The following is a 26,934-nucleotide window of genomic DNA, read 5'->3' as shown; positions in this document are numbered from 1 at the left end:
ATATATATATATATATATAGCTATATATATATATATATATATATATATATATATATATATATATATATATATATATATATATATATATATACATATATATATATATATATATATATATATATATATATATATATATATATATATATATACACATATACAACAACACAACATGCATTTTAAAGGCCATTTTCCCTGCGAGAGCGGGGGTTAGCCTTGCGGTCCCCATGACAATCATGGTTCCCTGTTTGAGGCAATGTTTTTATGGCCAGATGCCCTTCCTGACGCCAACTGCCCTTGTAAAACCCATAATCGGTCGACTTCTACAAATAACCCGTGGGCTATACAGCACCTTCAGAAAGTATTCACACCTAATGACTTTTTAACTCAACTGGACTACCGTCCAGTTGAGGTCATCACATACTGCACTCTCCGGCATCCGTCGTCGTCGTCCGTTAACTTTTCGACGTTAACACTCCAGCGTCCACAAATATCAACTGATTCTGATCAAACTTGACATGCAGCATCCTTACCCCAAGGACCAGGTTGGTATTACATTTCAGCCCGATCCGTTGAAAAATGGCGGACGTAGGCGACCATTTTGTTTTTGGTCATGAAAACGACGTTAACACTCTAGCGTCCACAAATATTAACAGATTTAGATCAAACTTAGAATGTTTAACCCTTACCACACAAGGTAGGTTGCTATCGCATGTCAACCCGATCTGTCACAAAATGGCCGCCATAGGCCGGCATATTTTTTTCAGCTCTGAAACGACGTTAACAATCTAGCGTCCACATATATTGACGAATTTTCATCAAACTTAGCATGTGAGACCTGACCTACCGTACTTTAAAGTTGTCCAGTCAATTCAGTTGAGTTCTGCTTCCCTGGAAGCTCTAGTTTACATTTTATTGTTACAGCCTGTAGAAGTGCCTTTGGCAGCAATTACAGCTTTGAGTTTCTCGGGTATGTCTGCATCAACTTTGAACATCTGGATTTGGGGATTTTCTCCCATTCTTCCTTGCAGATTTGCTCAAGCTCTGTCAAGTTGGATGGGGAGCGTCGGTGAACAGCAATATTCAAGTCTTTCCACAGATACCCAATGGGATTCAAGTCTAGGCTTTGGCTGGGCCACTCGAGGACTTTCACGTTCTTGTTCTGAAGCCATTCCAGTGTTGCTTTGGCTGTATGCTTGGGGTCATTGTCCTGTTGGAACGTAAATCGTTGCTGCAATCAAAGGTCTTTTGCACTATGAAGCAGGTTCTCCTCAAGGATTTGCCTGTATTTGGCTCCATTCATTGTTCCCTCTATCTTTACAAGTCTCCCAGTTTCTGTCACTGAAAAGCATCCCCATAGCATGATGCTGCCGCCACCATGCTTCACGGTAGGGATGGTGTTAGATGGGTGATGAGCTGTGCTCAGTTTCTGCCAGACATAGTGTTTTGCATTCAGGCCAAAGAGTTCAATTTTTGTCTCATCAGACCACAGGATATTTGGCCTCATGCTCTCGGAGTCTTTCACGTGCCTTTTTTCAAAGACAAGGCGAACTGTCATGTGCCTTTTTCTCAGGAATGGCTTCAGTCTGGTCACTCTCCGATAAAGCCTAGATTTGTGAAGTGCCGCAGAGACTGTTCTTACAGCAGGTTGTCCCATCTCAATCAAGAAACTCTGTCGTTCTGTCAGAGTGGTCATTGGGTTCTTGGTCACCTCCCTGACCTAGGTCGTTCTTGCCCGGTTGCTCAGTTTAGGCGGACGGCCAGCTCTAGGAAGAGTCTGGGTAGTTCCATATCCTAATGATGGAGCTTTTTTTTTTCTTCTTTTTTTTGTATAAAAGATAGAGGCTCGTGAAAGAGCGAACATTAATCACACAAAAAGTCAAACCGACACATAAAACAAAATAAGGGAAGCGGTAGACAAGATGGGGAGAGAGGGGGAAGGACACAAACACAACATTTGAGAGCAGGGGCATTGGGAGAAATGTGGGAGGGGGAGGGCTTGGGGGGAGGTGGGAGTGGTATAAAACATATGAACATAAGGAATAAAAGAAACATAAGGTATGAAACATAAGGGAAAACAAGAACATAAGGTATAAAACTTATGAACAGCTCACTGTGCTCTTGGGAACTTTCAATAGTCTTTACTTTATACCCTTAGAGAAATTGTTTTATACTCTTTCCCAGATCTATGTCTCCTCACAATTCTATCTCAGAGTTCTATGTACAGTTCCTTGGACTTCATGATGGAGTCTCTGCTCTGACATGCACTGTCAACTGTGGCACCTTATATAGAAAGGTGTGTTTCTTTCTAAATAATGTTCGATAAATTGAATTGGCCACAGAGTAGCCTCCAATCAAGTTGTAGAGACATCTCAAGAATGACCAAAGGAAATTGGATGTACCTGAGCTCAATTTGGAGTGTCAGAGCAAAGGGGTTGAATACTTATTGACTCGAGACATTTCAGCTTTTCATTTTTGATTAATTTGTAAATATATATATATATAAAATCCACCTTGACATTATGGAGTATTATGAGTAGATCAGCGAGAAAAAAAATATCTCAATTCAATCCATTTTAAATCCTGGCTGTAACACAACAAAATGTGAAAAAAGTCAGGGGTGTGAATACTTTTTGAAGGCACAGTATATTAAATTAGTTCCAAAAATTCCCCATTAAAAAATTCAGTTAAATTAGGTCCACAAGGGAGCAATAAGACACATCCTTCCCTCCGCTAGCCTGGGAGTCTGCCTTGGGCAAGTGGTAGTACTACCTATTGCCTCCCCGCCAGGGTTACGGTGAAGCCAGAGTTTTTTTTGACCAATTGTGATTGCTCACGTAACGCTGGGCAGATGATCTGTTATTTGGCAATGGCCATAGTCAACCAGTCCAGTTAGTGGACTACTGCGAAAAACGTGTGTATGTATTGTTACGGATTCGTCACTTCCGCTTTTGTTGTTATTATATACTTGTAGGATTTTTAGTTTCAGGTAATATTGTTGTTAAGATTTTTGTGTGAAATGGAGATGACTTCAGTAAAAGGTAAAAATAAATGTTTGTGGAGGAAAAAGGAAAACACGGCAAAGAACCGGCAGGAGGAGGAGGAGGAGGAGGAGGAGGAGGAGGAGGACGGCCATGATAGAGATACAGCCATGAATCTTGTCACGGCTGCGAGCGGACTTTTTTGATATTGGTCGCGAATGAGTTGAGGCTTCCCGGGGGAGGGATTGCCCGCGACATCATCCTATATTGCGAGTGCAATTAAACCTGCATCTCAGGTTTTATCACCAAGTGTGAGTCATCGTTGGAGAAATCAAGCGCCTCCATTACGGGCCTATATGCCATTTTGGTCTCGAAGAAGAAGAGGTTGTCCGCTTGATGCATCTTGTCGTGTCGTTGGGATTTCCATATCAACCTCACCGTGTGGAGCACCGTTGGTTTACATATCAGGTCAATTCCAATATCGACATCTCACCTCGTAACTCCTCATTCGCCGTCGTGCCGATACCTGCCTGTTCTCGTCGTTCTGCACGGCTTCAACCAGAGTGGAGATCCGTGCACGGACTTTGGGGAATGCTATATCCAACTCACGTTTGGTGGTGAGTTCATTGCTTTGAGAGCATTGGGGAATGATGGTACCATCCTATGTATTGTTCATTTGATGCAAGTGATATTTTCATTGTACTTTCTTTAATAGTGTTATTATTGTGTATGTGAGTTCTGAATACAATTACTTGTTTTGTTCTACAATTGCATTGGTGTGGTTTTACCATGGTTTATTAGAAAACGCAAAATAACCAATCTTTCTGCCGTGTTCCCGCTCCAGACTCTGAGGTGCACCGTAACCGGGGTTTGGGGAGGTAATACTTAACAATTATGTATTAGCTATAGATCCTATAGCCCCTAACTACTAATGGAATGTACCCAACGGACCTTTAGACCCCATATACCCTTTAGACGATTTGACCCCTTAAAACCATTAAGATCCCTTGAGACACTATAAACCCCTTCAAAACCTTAGACCCTCTAGGTCTAGAGTCTAGACCCATGAGACTGCTCAAACTCCTTGATCCTTGAAACGCCTTAGACATTTTAAGACATTTTATACCTTTATATCCCTTTACACCCGAAGGCTAACCCCCGCTCTGGCAGGGAAAATGGCCTTAAAATGCCTGTTGTTGTTGTGTACACGGATAGAGCCGTTAGACCCTAAATACTTTTGGAATGCATCCTTTAGACCTTGAGATCCATTACACTCCATATACCTCTTATGTATGACCCATTAAACCCCTAATATATCCTTCAAGTCATTTCAATACCGTTTTAGTCCTTTTATGATCGTTTTAGTCCTTTTAAGACCCTTTCAACACTTTAGACTCATTTAGACCCTTACACCCTTTAGACCTCTGAGACCTTTTTAAGGTGTAAAAGGGTTTAACACAGAATAGCCCGGGGGGGGGGGGAGATAAAATAGCCCCCCCTCGAAATTTTTCGCGATAATTTTTTAACGCAAAAAGATCTCGCGCTGAAATTTCATGACTTTTTTCTTTCACATCTCGCGCACATTTTAAGACCCTATTTGCGAAAATCGGGGGTACGGTTGCGGAGATATAGCACATATTCGTGACCAACGTCACAAAAAAATGGCGGTTTCCAATGATTTTGTGTGTACAATGTATGGGTTTTACAAGAAGTGTTGTCAGAAGAATGTTTTTTTCTGTTTTTCCTCAGATAACATCCCTTTTGGCTATCATCAACTATTCTAGATAACAAAACAATGAAAAACAAAAGATTTAAAAACAAAGAAATACATAAGAAATTAAAAACAAAGAAATACATAAGAATTGGGAAACAAAGAGAGAAACAAGAAAATTATCAATCTAAAAAAATGTCAGTGGACAAATAATTTCACATTTTTCATATTGTTGATAGTGGATTATAATGAATTATTCTAGATATACAAAAATTAAATACATAGTGATAGAATAAAACAAAGAAGTGCACAAGAAAATTAGTAACATAATAATATAGGAAAAACGACTATTTTCGAATTGCATGTACATTGTGATCCATGGGACTGCATTTTCACACCTTGTGTCTCTGCTTACTCAAGTCTTTTATAAACAGGTTTATTTACTGATACTAATCCCTGCCTAATCTGTTCCTAATCCCTTCCTAACCTGTTCTGAGAAAGACAAAAGAGTAAATTGACACTGTTGATAAGCATCACTTCTTGTTCCTACTAATCTGCTTCTACTCTCCTTTCAGCATCCCCATTCAATATTTATACACTGTATCTAGTGAACAAGTGAACTTGTATGTTGTCTATTTAGTCCATACAATGATTCAACTGTTCTAGTCATTACTTGTTCAGCTAGTGCTGAAGAGACATCACATCTTTCTCAATTTTGGATTCGTTAGAATTTATCATTTGGATGATTATCACCAATCATGGCTTCAACATCAAGTGGTGTTCCCAGGAAAAGAACAACAAAGGTGAGTTACAGATTTTCACTTACAGTATTTCTTTGAGCCACTTGTATAATATTGATTCTTCATTCAGATATTTTTTGATGTTATTTGATGACAATAATGCATTTCTTATGGCATGTAAATTGAGTAATTGATATTTTATATTCTATTTCATTTCATTTATTTATTTTTATATCCAAAGTTTAAAAAAGGAAAATAAGAAAGTGAGCATAATTTAGAATGTAAATATACTATTCATAAAAATCATAACATTTGAAAATAGTGAAACATTGTCAACATATAAAACCAAACATTATTCTAATTAGTATTGTTTATATCCTTTGTCATTTCAGCGTAAACATGTTGAGCCTCAACCTCCACCTCCGCCTCAGCCAGAACCTGTGCCTGAACCTGAGCATGAACTTGACCTGGAGATGCAACTATTTCAGCAATTTCGACAGTTCGAAAGTGACGACGATGACTACGACGAGCTGGTTGGTCGCCTTTCTCCAGGGGAGTCAGATGATGAATACTTAGAACATGCAGATGAACCCCCTGCCGAAGATCCTGAAGTGGAGGAGGTGAATCCCTTTCAACCAAAGAGAGCTCTCAGAGCAGTGAACAGCGTCGACACCTCGTTAGATCCTGAGAACTATGATCCATGGACTTTACCTCATCCTCCAGAAGAATACACAGTTGTAGTCGAGAAACCGAAACGAAATGACCCAGGGAAAAGCATACATTGGGAAACAGCCCAGCCACAAGCAAGAGGACGACAGAATATTGCCACTGTCTTGGCAGGAATTCCTGGTGTCAATCGGAATGCAAGACATGCAGATACTCCTGTGAAAGCCTGGGGGTGCTTCTTCTCTGACGACATGCTTGCTGTTGTTTTGACTAACACAAACAAAAAGATCAACAAGTACCTTTCCAATTTGACCCCAGAAGTACGCAACTCGGACAAGAATTCGTACCTTCGTGAAGCATCGGCAACGGAAATAAGAGCACTGCTGGGCATACTCTACTACAGAAGAATGCTCGGTCAGAATCTGCGAGACGTCAAATGGCTCTTTGGCGATCGAGTTGGTCATCCGGTTTTCGGCGCTACAATGAGCAAGAACCGATTCAAGTTTCTGCTTACCAAATTGTCATTCGATGATAAGGACACAAGACCAGAGCGATGGAGAAACGATCGTTTCGCAGCGTTTCGCGAGCTCCACGACTTGCTGAACAGGAATTGTGCAAAGGCCCTGATACCCAGTGATTTCATCATGATTGATGAAACCTTGTATCCAATGCGATCCGGAATTTCGTTCAGGCAATACAACAGGAGCAAGCCGGCAAAGTATGGCCTACTGTTTCGCTCACTGAACGATGCAAGACATCCTTACACGTTCTTCAGTCTACCATATGCAGGGAAGCCAACCGGTGACCACCCTACCCACCACTATGTGACAGGAACTGAAGAGGTAGTCAAGTACCTCATAAATCAAATGGAGGAGCACCAACAGTTGCGAGGCCGCAATCTCACCATTGATCGGCTGTACACGTCACTCCCACTCACCGAATGGTTATTCGAAAAAGGAATAACAGTCACAGGCACAATACAAACAAACAGAAAGGGGTTACCCCAAGAAATGAAGACGACTGATGGACGAGAGGAGCATTCCTACAAAGTTGCTTGGTTCAGGGAAAACAAGAACGTGAGCCTCCACTCATACGTGGTAAACACCAAGTCATCAGGGACAAAGAATGTACTGTTGGTCACATCCATGAAACCCATCCTCGGAGTCACAAAAGACGATGGGAAACAGAAGCCGGCTGCATACAAACTGTACGACTACACAAAGGGGGGGACGGACGTCATTGATCAACGGGCAATGAGTTTCACCTGCAAGCCAAAATCCAACCAGTGGACAATTTTGGCCTTGGCATACCTCCTCGATACCTGCCGAGTCAACACACTGACGATCTATGCTTTCAACAAAGGAGAGAAACCACGAGAGCTCGATTCGTTCGACTTTGGACTGACGTTAGCCGAGCAACTGACTACCCCTTTCATACAGGCGTCCTCTTCGGGGATTATCGACACCCATTGCCCAAAAGATGAAGAGAGCACTAGGAACAGAGGCAGCCGGCGTGCAACATCGAGAGCCAGGGGGAGATCTGTTGGACCATCATGGCGATTCTCGTCGTCGTTGCAGGGCCTGCTTAGATCAGTCACATGGAGAAGGACATAAACTGAGGAAAAAGGCCATGCCAAAGAATCCAAGCCAGTGCCAGGTTTGTGGTGAGGCATGTTGCAAAGAACATACTGTTCACTTCTGTCTGGCATGCTATGCAAAACAAAACTAACTGAAAGAAAAAGGAAGAAAATTGGACTTCATGCTGAAAAAGGGACTTTCAGGATTATCAATTGTCAGGTGTCTCTTACATTTTGTAAACAATAACAATCTCAATTTGATTATGATATTGATCTAATTTGCACATCTCTTCATACATAAATTACAGTACGCCAAGTTCAAATGATTACATGTATGCCAGTCAAGATTGCATACATGTATACTTATTAGTTATTACCAGATAAAGAAATGTTTGCCATCTTTTCCATCTACAATTTTAGGGTACAGTACAGTCCATGATTTGCATAAATTAGATCGAGTTAGACTTTGAAGATACAAGGGTACAGTTGTTTGTTCCTGTCATTCAATATTGTTTTCAGTCATTTAGTAGTCAGATCATATCAATGCAAAAGTTGAATTTTCCTGATAATTTTACTAATTAGTATTCATTACACTGTCTGTTTGATATATGATGTGCCCCAAGAACAGTTATGCATATGATTTGCATAAATTGAATATGTGATTACATGTAGTAGACTGTGACAGTGTGACATCCAAATATAAACTTTTTGTAACTGTCATTCAATACTGTTTTCAATCATGTAACAGTCAGATCTCGTTATCAATGCAAAAGTGGAATTTTGTATACTTTGTGTGAATTAATATTCATGACACTGTCTGTATGATATATTATGTGACCTGAGAACAGTTATGCAATTGCATATGCTTTGCATAAATGTTATGTTATCATCAGTAGACTTTCAACACCCAAATATAACTGCCATTCTTTATTGCTTTTGAGCATGCTGATTCATAAGTCACATCTAATAAATTACTGTGAAACATTCAACTTTCTTGTTGCTAATGAATATTCATTTGTCTCTAATTTGCATAATCATTTCCCACATTTCAATCATACATTGTCAAAACATAGACTAAACATCACCTTTCTTCAATTTACAACTAGAAAAAAGATTTCTGCCCTGACGTGGTAATCAAAATGTGAAAATTCAGAATTTCAAGAAAGATTAGCATATTTGCATAATTAATTACAATTATAAATATGAAATTTCAATACATGTCATTAATTTGACTAAGCTATCTTTTAGATTATATGACAAGCTACAAACATGCCAAATCTGATTGCATTTTCTCCATAAATGGGGGGAAAACTGAAAAAAATGAGAATTCCTTGAAAAGATTTGCATATTTCCATCATTAATTAGACAAATTAAGAATAACAATAGATATCATAAATTTGACTATGCATTCTTGTAAAATACATGATGGGACACATACACGCCAAGTTTGGTCACATTCGGTCGATAAATGGCCGAGATCTGAGGGGGGGCCAAATTAGCCCCCCCCCCCCCCCCCCCCCCCTGGGCTATGCAGTTTCAAAATAGCCCGGGCTATTGAGGGTTAAGGGTCCCTTCACTGTACAAAAACTAATGGAACATTTTTCATCGATTGAGGACCCGCTCATCCTACATAGTTTTCTCTGCTTGAATACAATTGTGTTATTAGGCTTTACAGCCCCCACATGCCCATAATTTCATTGAATCAACTGAAAATCAACTTTATCACATCATTAATGCACACAAACTACGACTGTTCTTGATTGGAAGACAAGCGTCTGTCCAACTTGTGACTATTAATTTGGCTTGAGGTTTCATAAAAACTGTTGCGAACTTGTATCAAAAGGTTACCCCCAGGTCACGCTTCTAGGAAGTGGCTCCAGACTATTAACAATTTATCGCATTCAAGAAGACAATTGCACTAGACTCCTGATGGTAAGAGAAGGTTGTGTTGGTCTCTAGCTCATCAGCAGCGAGACAAGAAAAAGAAAGACGAAACATAAAATGGCAAACGAACCTTGGAAGCCTACAAGGTTGCGCAAGTTTTCATCCAGTTGCAGGTTCAACAGCTGGCTTGTAATGTACCATGTGAGCACGGCAGTGGCTGCAAGAACACCAAGTCGCACAGCACCTGAACACAATGTTGGAAGGGGGATGAAAAACATTTGGGATGTAAGAGGAGGATTGATATGGAAATAAACACAATCCCAATCCATTCCCACTGCCTTGGCTGTTATTTTTAGAATACGTACCTCACACAAGCAATACGTGACTTTCGAAAAAAGTTCATTTTTAAAGTCAATGGACATTATAGTGACTGCTGAAGGAGGCATTTAGGCTTCTAACAGGTTTACCAATTCCGAATGAGGAAGAAACAGAAAATAAACAGGTGGGGAGGAAGTACCTCCACAGACCACCACCAAAAAGGCAGTTTCCAATGGTCACATGGATTTTCTCAAGTTCACATTCATACCAGTCCAGCACTTCACCATTTCTCCATAGAGAAATACCTTTTTGCACAAAGAAAAGATTTAAAAAAATAAACAAAACATGGTGACAAAGCGAAGCACAAACTTTGGCATGAAGACAAAAGTACATGGTCATGTAATGGTATTATTCTGTATCTGGCCTAGGAGATAAAATGGGACAGTTTGGAATAGTTCGTTCTTAGTGCATGCTAGCACAAGTTTTTTATAATTGCTGTAATTAAAGTGATGTCGAGTATGTGTTCAGAAGTTATTGTCCTCCATTGCCAGGGTGTGTTTGTGTCTAACTCCCATCTCCCACCCTTCCATACATTCTGCATCGTTCCCGAATGGTAATCTGTCATGTACGCCTTCCGCAAGCACTTGTGTAAATCGCCCACCGCAAACATACTAGAACTGTGCAAAAGGTCAGGAAGGGCACAGGCAGGCACATATATGGACACCCAGCACACGGAAGGAGAGCGGTCAACGTAGGATCTGGTAAATCCCCGGCTTGCCCCGCCAATCAGAGTGGTCCAGCGATCCCCACCTAATGGCCATAATCAGCCAATGGGCACTCACTGAGGCGGTCAAACCCACCCTCGCGGTACCTAATAAAGACCGAGACACTGCGCTGGTTTGGGCTAGTCGCCAAGTTTTGTCACCTGTTGGTTTCTGCTTGCTGTGCTTGTGGGTGCTGATTCTCGTCTTTGTGGTTCCTGTCTGCTCAACTGCACTAGTCTTCATGAGGGTGTTGTTAGCGAGAGCTTTTCTCCTTTGTAGCGGTTCCTGCATGCTGCGCCATGGTTCCTACCTGGACCTGCGTGTTTCAGTGGTGTGTGGCGAGCACGGCAGGAGAGACACTGCATAGTCACATGGACTTTCACAAGTACACATTCACACTAGTCAGGCACCACTGTTTTGCCTTTAAGGCCTCATGGGGCTGACAGGATGGTCTAGACTCCCGAGAGGTATGCACATTCGCCCCTAAGCTGTCTAGCATGGGTTTGAATCCTGATCTAACTATAAACTGTCATCCCGGTTTTTCACAGGCAGGGCGATTCATCAATGTGTGTGCCTTCCCTCGGATGGACTGTCTGCCAGCATTCGTTGGTGGACATTAAGTATTCCATGATGTCCTTTGCAAAGAGTAGGTGAGCTGTCACCGGCAGCACCTTGCCAAAATTGTAAAATTCTGCCCTAACCAGCAGAGGGCATTGCATCATTGCCACACCCTCAGTCAATGATGCTACTCGCAGCCTAGTACTGCATATGGAAGATTAAGGCTCTAAGCCTTACCTGTGAACCGCATGTCTTGCGCCACTCAACCACGTTCCTAAAAGCAGGACTGCGGAACCTGTGATGGAAACATTTACAAATACAAAAGTTTGCATGTTAAATTTCCTTCATAAAAATTTCCGATAATGCAAAGAAACGTGTGTGACATGTGTGTATATATATATATATATATATATATATATATATATATATATATATATATATATATATAAAACACAGTTTGTGTGTGTGTGTGTGTGTGTGTGTGTGTGTGTGTGTGTGTGTGTGTGTGTGTAATGTTACCGATAGACTCTTAAACGGAGAGGCTCACGTACTTGATATTTGGCACAGACATGGCCATTGAGCCTGGGAAGAACATGGCCGACCTAAAAATTTATTTCATAATATTTTTTTACCATATTTTTACCTCAGCGCATTTCAGCGAGGAATAATATCTGACCGGTGGCAGAGCAGCGCGCTGATTCGCTCAGAGCGATCACGTGATGTTCCTTCCTTGCCGCCATAAACTCACAGTAACGCGTTCGCATGTAATTCAGAGCGAAAAGCGATTGCGTTTTTTCACATTTCAGCGAGGAACATTGCCATTCACACCACATAGGTTTTTTTTTCTTTCATCTTTAGATCCATATTTTTTGCCATAACGTAGCGCATTATGGCTCTCTCGAGCTCGAGTTAGCCAATCACCTGGGAGCATGAGGCCACGTTGGCCACGCCCACGACAGGACGCAGAGTTGCAATCGTGCGTTTGCGTCGTTTCTTACCACGTGTAAACGTGGTATTTTGTCTACGAGTATTTTTCATTTGGTATTTTGAATTTGTCTACGAGTGAGTGACTGGAAGACTGACTGTGATAAAGGCAATGGCACCGAAGAAAAGAAATTTGTCACGTTCAACCTCCCGAGCAAGGAAAATCGCTGATCGGAGACTCCATGAAGCCGATGAAGATACTTTTCACCATCGACAAGCCAATCGAGAACGTGTCTCTAGATTCAGACAGCGAGAGACAGAAGATGAGACAGAGGCACGTCTAAACGCCAATCAACAATGTCTGGCGAGGGCCAGACAGCGAGAAACAGAAGATGAGACAGAGGCACGTCTAAATGCCAATCAACAACGTCTGGCGAGGGCCAGACAGCGAGAGACAGAAGATGAGACAGAGGCACGTCTAAACGCCAATCAACAACGTCTGGCGAGGGCCAGACAGCGAGAGACAGAAGATGAGACAGAGGCACGTCGAAACGCCAATCAACAACGTCTGGCGAGGGCCAGACAGCGAGAGACAGAAGATGAGACAGAGGCACGTCTGAACGCTAATCAACAACGTGTGGCGAGGGCCAGACAGCGAGAGACAGAAGATGAGACAGAGGCACGTCTAAATGCCAATCAACGCGAGGGCCAGACAGCAGGAGACAGAAGAACAGCGCCAAAAACGACTCAACAACTGGCAACCATCAGGCAGACGGCAGCCGGCCATTGCATGGGAGAAGGCTGCATTCAGTTACAATCCGAACACTGACTACTCCTCAAACGTTGATATTGGCTCCATGTCGTTCACCTGTCAGTTTTGCCATGCCTTGAAATGGAAGGGAGAAACACCAGGAATGCGTTGCAGGGGAGGCAATGTCCTTTTGCCTTCTCTCCAATCTCCACCGGAACCTTTGAAAGAACTACTTCAATCAACTACGACTCAATCCAGACACTTCATGAAGGAAATCTGTAATTACAACTCTTCGTTCCAAATGACTTCGTTTGGAGCAGATCGCGTCGTCACCGAGCAAGGATTCATGCCTACATTCAAGGTGCAAGGCCAGGTATACCACCTCATTGGCTGTATCCACCCTCAACCAGGTGAGCAACCGAGATTTTTACAAATCTATTTTATGGGTGACCACCGAGAAGAAGCTGCCCGACCCCCCTCCCCCTCCCCCCCCCCCCCTTCCCCTCTCCTCTCCTCCCCTCCCCCCTTCTCCTCCCCTCCCCCCTTCTCCTCCCCTCCCCTCCCCCCCTCCCCTCCATTGTTGGCACGAAGTTGTTGGCATGAAGATTACGTACGCGGCATTAGGGCGGAACATACTTTTTTATTTTTTGTAAATCAATCGAGAGGGGTGTTCATATTACGTATTTTGGTGTGTAGAACACAAATCTGAGGTTTTAAAAAATTCTGATAACCCTAACCTACATCAATTTGCAGTTGATTATATTATTAAATTTTTGATTATTTTGCTATTCTTCTGGAAAAAAAGAGACGTTGTTTTATTTTGAAGTTAGGGCTTTTATTTTGGTAACTTCCTGTTGGGACGGCAGTTGTAGCCATCTTGTTGCTGAAAGCTCGATGTTGAGGAGGTTGGCAATCCTTATCCATCCGTCTTCTCTTCTCTTCTTATGGCATTGCCAGTAAGTACGTTTTTGATTAGGAACCTGAGGAACAAATAGATAATAATTTTAGATGTAAATTACCTTGTTTTATATTATATTTGTTAATTGATTTGTGTACTTACCTATTGCTAGCCTGAGTTACATGTGAAGGAAAATAGTGACCTGTGAAGTGAATATTTTGACGGTTTTCTGCAATACCTGTGTAATACCTTAATATCTGTCTGTAGTGGATACTTACCTGTGTATTATTGTTTTTATTTCAGTGTGAACTACTAAAAATGGCTCAAGTCAGAACAAGGATGAAATCAAGTTCTCATTTAAGTAATCTTGTTGGCACTGGGCAGGAGCTGTTGGTGTCTGAACTGCCAACTGTGAGGGATATCCTGAGGTATGGCATCTACTTGAGGGAGCAAAGTGAAGATGACAGGAGGAACTACCCAGTGGACCAGCTCGTGTCTGACATCTACCCTGGTCTGATTTGTCAATGGAGCAAAGCTAATGCTCTTTTCAAGCCTCCTGTTATCAATGAAAATGTGACCATCATGTCCAAGCTCAAGGAGGTCTGGAATCAGGCAGTGAAGTTTTCTCTTGGGAAGGGCAAACTTGATGCCAAAGAGAGGTTCATTGTCAAGTTAGACAAGTTATTTGATATTTTGACTTGCAAGTGTCAGATTACCAGTTGTGAGGGGGGAGGCTGTGAGGCCGGTGAGGGCTGTGTGATCCAAGCCCACATTAACTGTTCCTGCAGCAGAGAGAAAATGATTCCTATGAAAGATCTTGCCTACATCAAGAGACAGAAAGAGAAGGTTGGAAGTAAAGGACCCCACCAAATGGGGAGCCCTGATCTGCCAGAGCACAAGAGACAGGTGAGGACATTGGAAAGGCAGGAAAAGAAAAAGAATGCAGAGAAAAGGAGAAGGAGCAAGGAGGAAAATGCTGCAGCAGCAGAGAAGGCAGCCAGGAAGGATGTTGAGAGATTTTTGTCAGATGGTGATGAGGATCTGGAATTGGTGAGACGTGGTGCTGAAGATGAGTTTGTCACTGAAGTTGAGCTCTTCCCTGAAACTGACACTGAGCCTGCAGCTTCAGCAAAGGTCCAGAAAAACTATGATGAGATTCCAAACATTGCCCTTGCTAGTGTAAGGTATGGCATAGGGCTGAGGCCAACTGCAGCAATAGCAACTGCAGCTCTGATTGATGCAGGAATCATCACAGAAGACAATACAAGTAAAGTGATTGATCAGAACAAGGTCAATAGAGCACAGGAGAATTGATGACAGAGCTGGGGGAAGAGTTTGATGAGAAGTGCAGGGAGGAGGGGGGGATCTCCTGCATCCTCTTTGATGGGCGGATTGACCTGACCAATGTGATGATGGAAGATGAGGGCAGTGACCAATCTTTTCCTGCAAAGATCAAGGAAGAACACTATAGTGTTGTTAGTGAGCCTGGCAGCTACTATCTGTTCCACTTTACCCCAGAGAAAGCAACTAAAGAGGAGTCACATGCGGAGCAGATTGCTAAGGTCCTGTTTGCCTGGCTGAAAGAGAGGTGTTTTGATAAGACCTTGTGGGCCATTGGAGGAGACTCAACAAATGTCAACACTGGTGTGAAAGCTGGAGTAATGCGGAAGCTGGAGCTGCACCTGGGGAGAAAGCTGGTCTGGTTGGTGTGCAACCTGCACACTGGTGAACTTCCCCTGCGCCATCTCATTGTTCACCTTGATGGCCCTACTCTGTCAAACAACACATTTTCCGGGCCAATAGGAAAGCTCCTTGCTTCTGCTACAGACTTGGATATCAATCCAAACTTCACCCAGATCTTTGTTGGCCCTCCACTGATCAAGCTGTCTGAAAAGGCCATTGAAGATCTCTCAACTGATCAACACTATGGCTATAAAATTGTCTGTGCAATCAGGGATGGAGTGCTTCCTGCAAGGCTGGCTCTGTTGGAGATTGGACCAGTAAACCACAGCCGCTGGCTCACCACAGCGAACAGACTTCTCAGGCTCTGGGTGTCAAAGCATGGACTGAAAGGAAAGAACCGGAAGAATCTGCAATTAATTGTGGAATTCATCATTGGAGTGTCTTATCCATGTTGGTTCAACGTGAAAGTCCAGCACTCCTGGATCGAAGGGCCTAGGCACATCTTGTTTCAGCTGGACTGCCTCAAGTCCCAGAGGAAGGAGGTGCTGGACCTTGTGATGCCGACTGTGAGAAGATCTGCTTGGTATGCCCACAGTGAAGCCATCCTCCAAACACTGCTGTGCTCTGAGGATCAGAAGGAGAGGACTGAGGGGGTGGAGAGAATCCTGGCCATCAGGGGAGAGGGGGACCCAGACACTCAGCTGGGGGACTCATCTGTCAGGACCAGAAAGACACCTGACATCAACTGTGATGCTTCCAGCATTGGTAACTTGATCAGCTGGTCAGAAGGTGTGTCAGAGCCACCTCTCACCTGCTCCCTAAGCACCTCGGAGGTGAAGAACTTCATCAACACCCCCATGGAGGTGCTCAACTGGCCTTGCCACACACAAAGCATTGAGAGGGTTGTTAAAATGGTGACTGAGGCTTCTGCTAAGTACTTCTCACAGGAAAAGAGGGATGGAGGCATCAGGGCTCAGGAGGCCAGCAGGAGGCTGATGTCCAAGAATGAGTCAAAGCAGGACTTGTGCAACCTGGTAAAGTTCAAGAAGTAAGGAGATTGATCTTTGTAATTGTAACCAGTGATATACACGCAGTTCACCTGTTAATAAATATGTACATTTGATTTGGCTGTGTCAATATGAATGATTTCCCTTATATGTTTTAATATCTTATAAAGGGGTTCGAAAGGGTAAAATTGGCAATTTAGAAATACAAATTGATGTAGGTTAGAGTTATCCTATCCAAAAAATAAACTCATATTTGAATTCCCCATAAAAAAACATAATATAGACACCCCTCATGTTAGGATTTCCTTCAGATTCATTTTGGCACCTGAGTATGACCCGCCCTAACGCGGCATCCCAGTCCCCCGCATAATTATAAGGTCCGGTCACGCGCCAACGACACCAGCTGCCTGCCATTCTTCGCGGTGGACGCGGAGCCTGGAACCATCTGCTTGGACCCTTATCTTCCTTCCTTCCCACCACCACCACCACCCCATTCGTGTAAGTGTGTTTGTATTGTCCTGGGCGTGTTATATAAGAGTGTATAAGGTTGCCCTATGTCCTTTTATTTCCTCCTTTTGTATATTCTTGCTGCCTTTCGTTTCCTCTTGTAGTGTAGTTAATAAATCATATTTGTTCTTCCTTCACCCTTCTTATTCTTTGGGTTTTCCTCTCATCCGGTCGCTTTAGTCTTTTCCCAATTGAATACCGGTGGCACGACATAAGAACCGCTTATAATCGGGTCTAGTCTTTGTTAACGGCCTGAGTCTTGGCTCGCTTCGCCCGGCGTGTCCATTACAGCCGCGGCTCGGGCAGGGCTCATTTCCTCGCTTACCGGAAGGCGCTGGTAATTAGGTAATTGGAACAATTGGCCTACCACCATATTCAGCGCTGACCGGAAGCGACGTCATAGCTCCAGGACCGGAGACGGCCAGCTTAATAGACGAGGGGATTAACCCCCCCTCGGTAAGGGGAGCGCTGTACTCCAAGATCCGCAACAATTGGTGTCAGGAGTGGGATTGAAGCCCGAACCAAATTTTTAATCCATCTGAAAAATTTGATCACAATTAGGAGCGGCCAAAATTTATTATTATAACATCTAAATTTTACATCGTGCCATGGATAATCAAGGCGAGCGGATGCCGGTGGGGGAGATAGAAGAGGGGCCAGAGTCAACCCAGGACCCCAGGGAGGCAGTGGGAGCAATGGAAGAGGAGGTTGAAGAAGGTGCGGTAGAGGGGGTTGCATGCACGCAAAATGGCGGCACCTCACATGAGGTTACAGGAGCACAAAATGGCGGCGCCTCGCACATGGCGGCGACGAGGGCCGCACCCGCTGCACAAATCGGGGGGATGAATATGCAGGACCTCATTGCGCGGCTGCAGGCAGCCGTACAAATGGGGTTGGGAAACCAAATTGAGCAGATGGGAAACCAAATTGGAGGATTGAGAAATGAGATGGGAAACCAAATTGGAGGATTGAGAAATGAGATGGGAAACCAAATTGGAGGATTGAGAAACGATGTGGGAAACCAAATTGGGGGATTGAGAGATGGGTTAAGTAATTTGGAAGATAGAATGGGGGAGCGATTAGAAAGCCAAATTGGGGGGCTAGAAGGCAAAATAGGGGGCCAATTGGAGGACAGAAATGGCCAGGCCCAGGGAGTAAATGAGGGACTGGCGAGGGGGCAAGCCAGGTATGAAATAAAATAATTTGAGAAAGAGGTGGACCGCAGAGTGGGCGAAGAGGTCGCGGGGGTACGCGACGAGGTAACGCGGTTTGAGAAGCGCGGGGTGAGCGAGGGTGAGCAAAGCGAAGTCATGTGGACGGGCATAGAAATCGCGACCCGAGGTATGGGGAAGCCGGCGACTGCTGAGGTAGAAAAGAAAATTTTATTAGAGCCAGCGGTCGTCGAGGAAAAATAAATTAAGGAAATAATAGTGGAAATTGGGTTGGAAGAGACGCCGGACTTAGAGGTAAAGCACTTAGAGGTAAAGAGGTAAAGCAAGCAAAAAGGCAGGAAGAAATGGAAAATGTGCAAAGTCCGTGCTCGCATCATGATGCCGTGCTTAATCCTTATAAAGATTTGCAGGTGGTGTTGGAGCGAGTAAGAAGAACCCCGAAGGTGAGTCGGGCTGTGTATGGGGCTAAGAGATTTTTCGGCAAAGTGTTTGTCGGGAAAAGAATTCTCGTGCGCTTGGGATCGAGACGGCACCCGGGCATTGGTGGAAGGTCCCTTGTGAGTGGTGTGAGAGAAAATGGTGCGCGTGTGCGAATGGCGTCGAGGCGCGAGTGTGTTACCGAGTGCGAGAGCGAACGCACGTCGGAGTGTATGAGTGATGAATGCGATACAGGGTGTGGAAGTAGGAGTGAGTGTGACCAGGAGAGTGAGATGGATGGAGAGAGTGTGCGGGGATGCACACCTGAGTTGGTTGTGGCGCGTGTGTGGGAGGGCACATCAGAGCGCGTGAGTGGGTATGTGCAGGAGTGCACACCCGTGGTGAGTGTTACCGAGGACGTAACGGGGGAAGAAAGGTGTGAGTAGGGAGAAAATGGGGCTTCCAGGACACCCATGTATTTAGATGGGACTTTTTCCCAAACTGTCCATTTTTCCCCTGATTACCGCGACACCCCTTTCTCCTTTTACATGTAAGTGAATGGGGGAGTCCTTACTTAACCTCCAAGGACCACGTGACATTCAAAATCCCTCATTTATCCTATTAATATTTGCTCATTTTCTAATTTTTTAACAACTCCATTCTCTTATGGAAGTCATCCACATCTAGGATATTCATAAACTTTGCATGAAGTACCTTTCTCTGTGCGTTTATAAAATGATATGTTTCACGGAGGGACCTGGTCTGTCCTCCTCCCGATCCACATACCATTTTAAAATTATAATATTTATTATCCGGTTGATAACCATCAAAGTTCTCACTCCACTCTAATATATTTTTCTTCCCACCCTCCATTACCCCACTTAACAAATGAATACGTTTATCCGTCTTGAGGACCTTCTGACCCTCTCAACCTCTCGGATCTGGTATTTCTCACACTCATTATGTTTTCCATTTATATACCAAGGTTGATTACACCTCCACTCTTTATCCATTTATATATAACCAAAAGGTACACACATGACACCACCATCTAAAATATATCGTTTATCATCATATGCTCCTAGTGCTAGTTTATTTATTTCTCCTGAATATAATTCATGCTTATAACTCCTTATCTCTTTTACCTTTCTATACTGTTCCTCCCCACTCATCAAACATTGATAATAATGACCAAAATTTATACTTTCTTTAATTACATTTTTCTTAATCCCTTTGAGCTTCTGATCACACTTCTCCACATTCCCAACTCTATATTTATACGCATAAGCCTTTGCTCTCAATGCTCTGAACTCACTCAGAATATTTCCACCAAGCTCATCCTTGAACTTTCCAATCACCTTTTTATTTTGATTCGAGAACAATTCACTCTTTTGATCATAGTTGCTTGTATCATAAATTACAGAATCAGCTTTCATATCATCATAAACGTCATCTGTCTTGATACTCAGAATGAAGCTGTCCGTATCCATATACATCAACATGACGTTATCATCATACTTTGTTTTCAAATTCTCATAATAATATTCATACATCAGTAGTTTTGATAGATCGAGAACAGTAGTACCAATATAAATCGGTTTATCCATCTCAATTTCTTCTTTCATCATATGAACAGCACAAACGTTTTCTGTAAAGATTTCAACACGCTCAAAGCTCGGTCTGTTGATTAGTTTGGAAGTTTGTTCCCAGGAAGTTGTCAACTTGATATTTTGTCTCTTTCTAACATTTTCCATAGTCTTCCCAAACACCGTGTTATTCATCAACTTATAAAAATCTTTCTCAAAGTCAGTCTTTCCAAGCGTTCTCTTTCGAGTGTTAAAATCAATATATTTCATTAACCAATAACTCTGTTTGAATTTCAGGACCCGATGAAGTTTCTCAACAATTAGGCCATGTTTCACAAATTGTAAAAGATTTCTCTGATGTAGTACATAGTTCTTCTTATCAAAGAATGTTGTTAAAAGTTTTTCTGTTCTTGATCCCTTATCAAACGATTTCTGATATTCACTCAACCACTCTGGGTTTGTCAATTCTTTCTCACACCCGAAAGGAAGATCTTTATGTTTCTCAAAGAGTTCTTTTGGATACTTTAGATCAGGGGTCGGCAACCTTTTTGACATGAAGTGCCAGTTTGAAATGTTCTTGTTAATTCGTGTGCCATAATCAACATTAAGTTTAACATTAAGTTTAATTATGACACCACATCAAAAAAATATTTCCAACAGACATGGAATTTAAATTCCATCCACATAGGCCACATGCATAGCAACAACATTTCAAATAAACATTTATCCCTCATAATCAGGACATTGTAATGATCATTTTATCATTGTAAAATTTGTCCCCCATGAGTTTACAAATTATATGCACGGACCCCATTTCAAAACACTGCTTTCAGTAACTCATTTACAAAGCATTGCATTGGGAACAAATGTCAAAAAGGGAGAATAGAGTGTATCAAACAGAAATACCAGCACTATACAAGAATGCTGCCATCCTCATGAAAACATCCACATCTGAGTTGGAAAAAAAGAGATGGACAAACAGCTACATATGCAAACCCATGTGTACTACAAATAAACAGATGCCTACCAGTCAGTGTGATCCCTGGCCCTGCTTTCCTTTGCTGAGCGCCATTATCTGGGGGTTGTAGTTAGTCACTTTAAGTTGCACACATGCTTCGGAGTGGTCGGTTGTCAAACGATTGCGGGAGGGGCTGAGCACGTTCTTCATGTGTGAGAATATCTGCTCACAGAGGTACGTTGACCCGAAGACTGACAGCAAAGCCAGTGCAACGTTCCGGAGACAGCTGAACGTCTTCGGTACGGATGTCCAGCAGGTGAAGATGCAGGTTTCGTGATCTTGCACTGCCGTGGTTTCTATTTGTTTCCGTAGCTCTGCAAACTTCGTCACCCACGGTGTTGAACTCTTCAGCTCAATCAGCTGCATTTCCATGTCCTGTGTATCCAACCAGTCTATCAGAGATAAATCCAATTCGTGTCCATCAAAGCTGTCTGGCTTGATCAAGAAAGAGAACATGGGTCCATACTTCTCAAAGTCCCCAAATCGTGTTGTGAACTCCGACTCAAGCTCGCTCATGTATTTGCATATTTCAGCGGTGCTGATGCTGTGCTGCGAGGACAGTTCCCTTATGTGACTGAAGTAGTGGAAAGTGGAGGTAGCAACATCGCTTGAAAAGATTGCTAGCTTGCCGACAAAAGCCGTCCATGTGTCGAACATGTCCAAAACAGTTTGCCCTACACCTTGCAGTCGGAGATTGAGCTCGTTGAGGTGTCCCGTAATATCCGTGAGAAACATAAGTTTCACAATCCACTTCTCGTCCTCGAGTTCTGGGTAGTTTTGGCCCTTTTCAGCCAGGAAGGCCTTGATGGCATAAAAAGCAGCTGACAAACCGCTCCAAAACTTTTCCGCAGCTTAGCCACCTAACCGCTGAGTGGAGAGGGATATCTTTGTATGTGCAGTCCATTTCCTCGAGCAGGGACTGGAACTGTCGGTGTGTCAGAGCAGATCGCTTGACTATGAAGTTAATAACCTTTACTACCGTAGCCATAACCTCATTAAGATCTGAATTTGACATCTTTGCACAAAGGTTTTCTTGGTGTATTGTGCAGTGGAGTTGCATGATGGGGTGACCGACTTTTTCCTCAATTAATCTGACTGCTCCCCTCTGTTTCCCGACCATGGCGGGGGCGCCATCTGTTGTCACTGCAAAAATCTTCCTGATGTCAATCCCTCACTCCTCAAAATGTTCCATAAACACCTTGGCTATGTCCTCGCCTTTTGTTGTGTCAGACATTGGCTTTAAGCAGCAGAGTTCCTCTCTAACAGTCGAGTCACAGTATCTTGCCATGACTGCCAAACGTGGTATGTCATTCACGTCCCCGCTCTCGTCAAGTGCAATGCTAAATACCGCAGCATCTTTTAACCCAGCTATTTGCTGCATGCTGACATTTTCTGCCATTTCTTCGATGCGTTGCTCAAAACTTCTAGCTGACATGGGAATATCTCTTATTACCTTCGCAAAAGCGGAAGGTTATGTTTTGATCGCTGTGTATTTATTTGTATGTCTGTGTGTGTGTGTGTATGTTATTCGCATAACTCAAAAAGTATTCAACCGAATTGCATGAAATTTGGTGGGATGATTGGTTATTATACGGGACACATTTGATTAGATTTTGGGAGCAATCGGGTCAAAGGTCAAGGTCAAGGTCACGAAAAGGTCAAAATCGTATTTTTACCAAGTACAGAACAGTAGCTGCGGCGAAGGTATGCGCTCTACCGAGTGCCCGTTCTAGTTCTTGATTTGATTGTCTCTTTGTTTGGTAAGCCTTCGAACAGAACCTCTGAGCTACAGAGAAAAGCCTCCTTAATATATTCGCCATCAGTGAATGGCTTTCCGCGTTTCACAATGCAATGAGCAACGCGATAGCTTGCTTCAGTCGCATGTTTTTTAGCAGTGGCAAAGATTTTGAGGGTGTTGGCTTGCTTCCCATACCTGGACACGGCACGTTTGATGGATTCTGCCTTGTCTGCCTGATCTTTGAAAGTTTTCTCGTGCTTTGTCTCAAAATGGCGCTTAACACTCGACGTTCGACAAACAACATTTTCAAAACATAAAGTACACACAGCACGGTCCTTCTGAAAAACAAAACCCCACTCTTCTGTCCATGAGGGCTGGAATGCCGGAACCTTTACTTCAGCTTTCTTAGCTAGCGGGGTTGCCATCATCTACCGAACCTGAACCGCTTCACTGCAATTCCTATGGGAAATGTGAGCGGGAGGCCGTACTGTCAATCAAACTAAATAAGACAGGCCGCGTGTTACGAGAAAAACTACTACCCCCATTTTCATTACTACCACCCCATAAAAAAGCTCAAAATAATGACGAGATTAATATAAAAACTCAGAAACCAGTCCGAATAATAATAATAATGAGTGGAGATGCAGCCGCTGACCACCGGATGTTAACAGCACAACCGCTCTTACAGCACCTGAGGTTGCCGCGAACGGCTTATCGGAAGGCACCAAGCCTGCATCTCGTTTTATATCTGCGATTATTATACAATTCAGAATAATGACGAGATTAATATTAAAACTCAGAAACCAGTCCGAATAATAATAATGAGTGGAGATGCAGCCTCGGACCATCTGCTGTGAACAACACCACTGTACACTGTTCTTATAGCACATCCGGTTGCCGCGAATATTGTGTTTGAATGCGCCAGGCCGGCATCTCATGTTGTGCTTCTTTGATTATTATTCCAGTAAAATAATTTGGAATTGGAATGGTGAGTCTGCTCTGATCCATCTACCTCATCACCTTGCACCATCACACCGGAATACTGTTATCGTGCAACACATGCAACACATCTGGGCAGGAGATGCAAGTGATGGGAGAGGAGATCAGAAGAGGGGTGAGTGAGGAGGTCGGAGGAGTGCGCGAGGAGGTGAGGCACTGTAAGGAGCGCATGGAGAAGGAGGTGAGAAAGGGGACTGTAAAGTTACAAGGGGGCATAGAGGACCTGACGCAGGAGGTGGAACAGCTGACGGAGGGACAAAAAGAAGTAACGGAGCAGGTTCAAAGGAACACTGCGGTACTAGGAGGGTTAAAAGCGACACAGAAAGAACTAAAAGACGACTTGATAGCGACGAAGAGGCAATGTCAGATGGTACGTGAGGGACTGACAACGAGGTTGGACGAGGTGATAGAGGTAATGGAGACGAAGGACCGGCAGGTGAGGACGCACATGGAAACGGTCAAGGTAGCCTTAGAGGACGAGCTTGAGGAGACGTACCGGGACATAAAAGAGGTGAAGCAGAAATTAGAAGAAGTGGAAGAAGGGGTGAGCGAAATTAAGAAGCGACGGAGAGAGGATAAGAAAGAAATAAAAGAGGAGATAAAAGAATTGGTCCAAAGTCTGTGTTTGGATCGTGATGATGTGCTCATTAACCGGATGAGGGATTCGCAGGTGATGGAGGAGAAGCGAAGAGGAAGAGGACCCGGTGTAAGTGGTGACCAATATGGTCGTGCGTATGATGCGCCAGGGGATTTAAGAAGCTTGGGGGTCGAGATGGACCCGGGTGTTCGTGAGAGGCCGTTGGTGAAGTGTGCGACAGGTCTGGTGTGCGAAAAAGGAGGTGTGCGAGAAAGTCCGACTCTGCGGTGTGTGAGGAAAAAGTGCGTGCCAAGGAGTGAGGGTGCTGGCGAGAGTGAGTCGGTCGTAGCGCGTGTGCGAGGGAGCACATGGAAGCGCGGTGTGGTAAGTGTTACAGAGGGTGTGACGGGAGAGTGTGCGCAAGAGTGTGCGCGAGAAAGGTGTGTGACGGACAGGTGCATGGGGAAAGAGTGCGCTGTCAAAAGTAAGGAAGAGTGTCCACCTGTGGTGAGTGTTACAGAGGGTGTAACGGGAGAGTGTGCGCGGGAAAGGTGTGTAACGGACAGGTGCATGAGGAAAGAGTGCGCTGTCAAGAGTAAGGGTGAGTGCGCTGTCAAGAGTGGAGGTGAGAGTAGTACGAGTGACACGGAGCGTGAGTTGGTGGTGACAGGTGAGAAAGGATGCACACCTGGAATGGTAGAGCGTGAGTGGGAATGCACGCTGGAATTGGTAGTGAGGCATGTGGTTGGGTGTGCGAGTGAGAGCACACCTGTGATTGTCACAGAGGAGGTGACCGAGGAGGGGGCGCGAAGAGGTGTGTTGGTGAGGTGTGCGAGCGACGAATGTGTGCCAAGGTGCTCGGTGGTCAGGTGTGTGACCAAGGCTGTGAGTGGAATGAGTGTACCGAGGTGTGCAAGGAAAGCTACGAGGAGCATGGAAACGGCTGGATGTGTGAGCAAGGAACGGGCTGCGGGGTGTAACCATGCAGGTGAAGCATCGACGGTAACCGGGGTAGAGTTTAGAGCGACTTTTAGCCGAATCGGGCCCTCGGTGCGTGCCGGGCCTCGCTTTGAACGGCCGCGTCCGTGCTCCACAAGGCGGAGCGGGCAGCTGGATAGGAAGGGTCGTCATGGCGACCACGTTTTGTTGAGGCATACCGGCAGGTCGAGATCGGGCCATGGGATGGCTCCGTGCCGAGATGGTGCGTGGGGTCTCGGGCCGGGTAAGCCCCCATCCCTGCCCCGAATGCGGGACGCATCCAGCCGCTGGCACAGAACAACCCGCATTCATGGCTTGGCTGTACGAAGCCGAGCTTTAGAAGTAAATTGGCGCACCGAGAGGCATTAGTAAGTAGACTGTGTGATGAGGTTAGTGTTTTGGCCCCGAAATTAGAAAAAAACAAAATTTGATGATTGGCAAAGGATTGGCAGTAATGATTGGCAGATGATGGGTAGTGATTGGCAAATTTTTGATTTGTTGAAATTTGATGTGCAAAATTGGTAGTGGGAGATGCCCGATGTGGTGGGATGGCAACTCTGTCATCCCTCACAATGTGGGGCAAAGGAGCAATAGTTTATGGGGTGTATGGCAGTGAAAACTAGCCCGGGTGGGTTAGGATATTGATAGGGATCTAGCGAAGATGACATTAGGTGACGTTAAGGTTAGTTAGTGACAAGGATACCTGTAGTGGGGACGCAGGTAGTTTAGTGTGGATGATAATGACGAGGGAGCGCAATAGTTTAAAGGGACGACTGGGAAGCGCAAGTTTCAGAAGGGAGTAGTTAGATGAGATGATGCTGTGTGAGAACTGGACAGGTGTGTGGAGCAGTGTGGAGCAGTGAGTGTTGTGGATCAGCGCGAATGCGCTTGGGGAGAGAAGGGTGCAGGTGGCACCAGGTGTGAGAGCACAGGTGTGCAAGTACAGGTGTGTGGAATATATGGAGTAAGTGGTACGGAGTGGTGTGCATGGTGCGAAGGTGTGAATGGGGGAAGAGTGGACCCCCATCACGGATACCCGGGGCGGGTAGTGTAAGTGTTAGGTAGAGGGTATAGGTAAATTGTGGTTGGATATTGGCATTTGTGGTGCGGTTGCAGAATGGTAATTGGATGGGTGCATTAGTGTTGTGGATTGGCAGGGAAAGACCCCGGGTAATGTAAAGTTGTTAAAGTCATTTAGGAAATAGTTAGGATTGATGAACCTGTCGCACCATACGCAGCCACTTACCTGTGGTGATGATGATGACTCCACACCTGTGTTTTCTTTGTTCTGTGTGCAGGAAATGAGAATTGCTGTGTGGATTGGTGAGACGCATCACGACGTGGATAAGACATTGGGGTGATTCCATCTCTCCCTCCCTAGGAGGGACTGATGATGAATTGGTGATGGCAAATTTTGATGTTGAATTGGAGATGGCAAATTTTGATGAGAGTTGGAAATGGCAAATTTGATTGGTTAGGGGGGA

At 44.1% G+C, this 26,934-nt stretch overlaps 1 protein-coding gene across 1 annotated transcript in view; it reads right to left on the bottom strand.

Annotated features, from left to right (window-relative positions):
* The window catches only part of LOC137425089 (protein FAM3C), an 86,024-nt gene that overhangs the window by 41,995 nt on the left and 17,095 nt on the right, over nt 1-26,934 (bottom strand). Inside the window, exons 2-3 of the mRNA XM_078776288.1 lie at nt 11,433-11,490; nt 9,686-9,799 (exon numbers count right to left, since the gene is read on the bottom strand). Coding sequence (XP_078632414.1) covers nt 9,686-9,799; nt 11,433-11,445 — 127 coding nt within the window. The 5' untranslated portion in view covers nt 11,446-11,490. The remainder of the gene's footprint in view (nt 1-9,685; nt 9,800-11,432; nt 11,491-26,934) is intronic.

The sequence above is a fragment of the Myxine glutinosa genome, chromosome 4 (genome assembly GCF_964187855.1).
Source record: "Myxine glutinosa chromosome 4, kmMyxGlut1.1, whole genome shotgun sequence".
In the NCBI taxonomy this organism is placed as follows: Eukaryota; Metazoa; Chordata; class Myxini; order Myxiniformes; family Myxinidae; genus Myxine; species Myxine glutinosa.
Note: the sequence above shows the minus strand (reverse complement) of the source record. Positions and strands in the feature narration are given on the sequence as shown.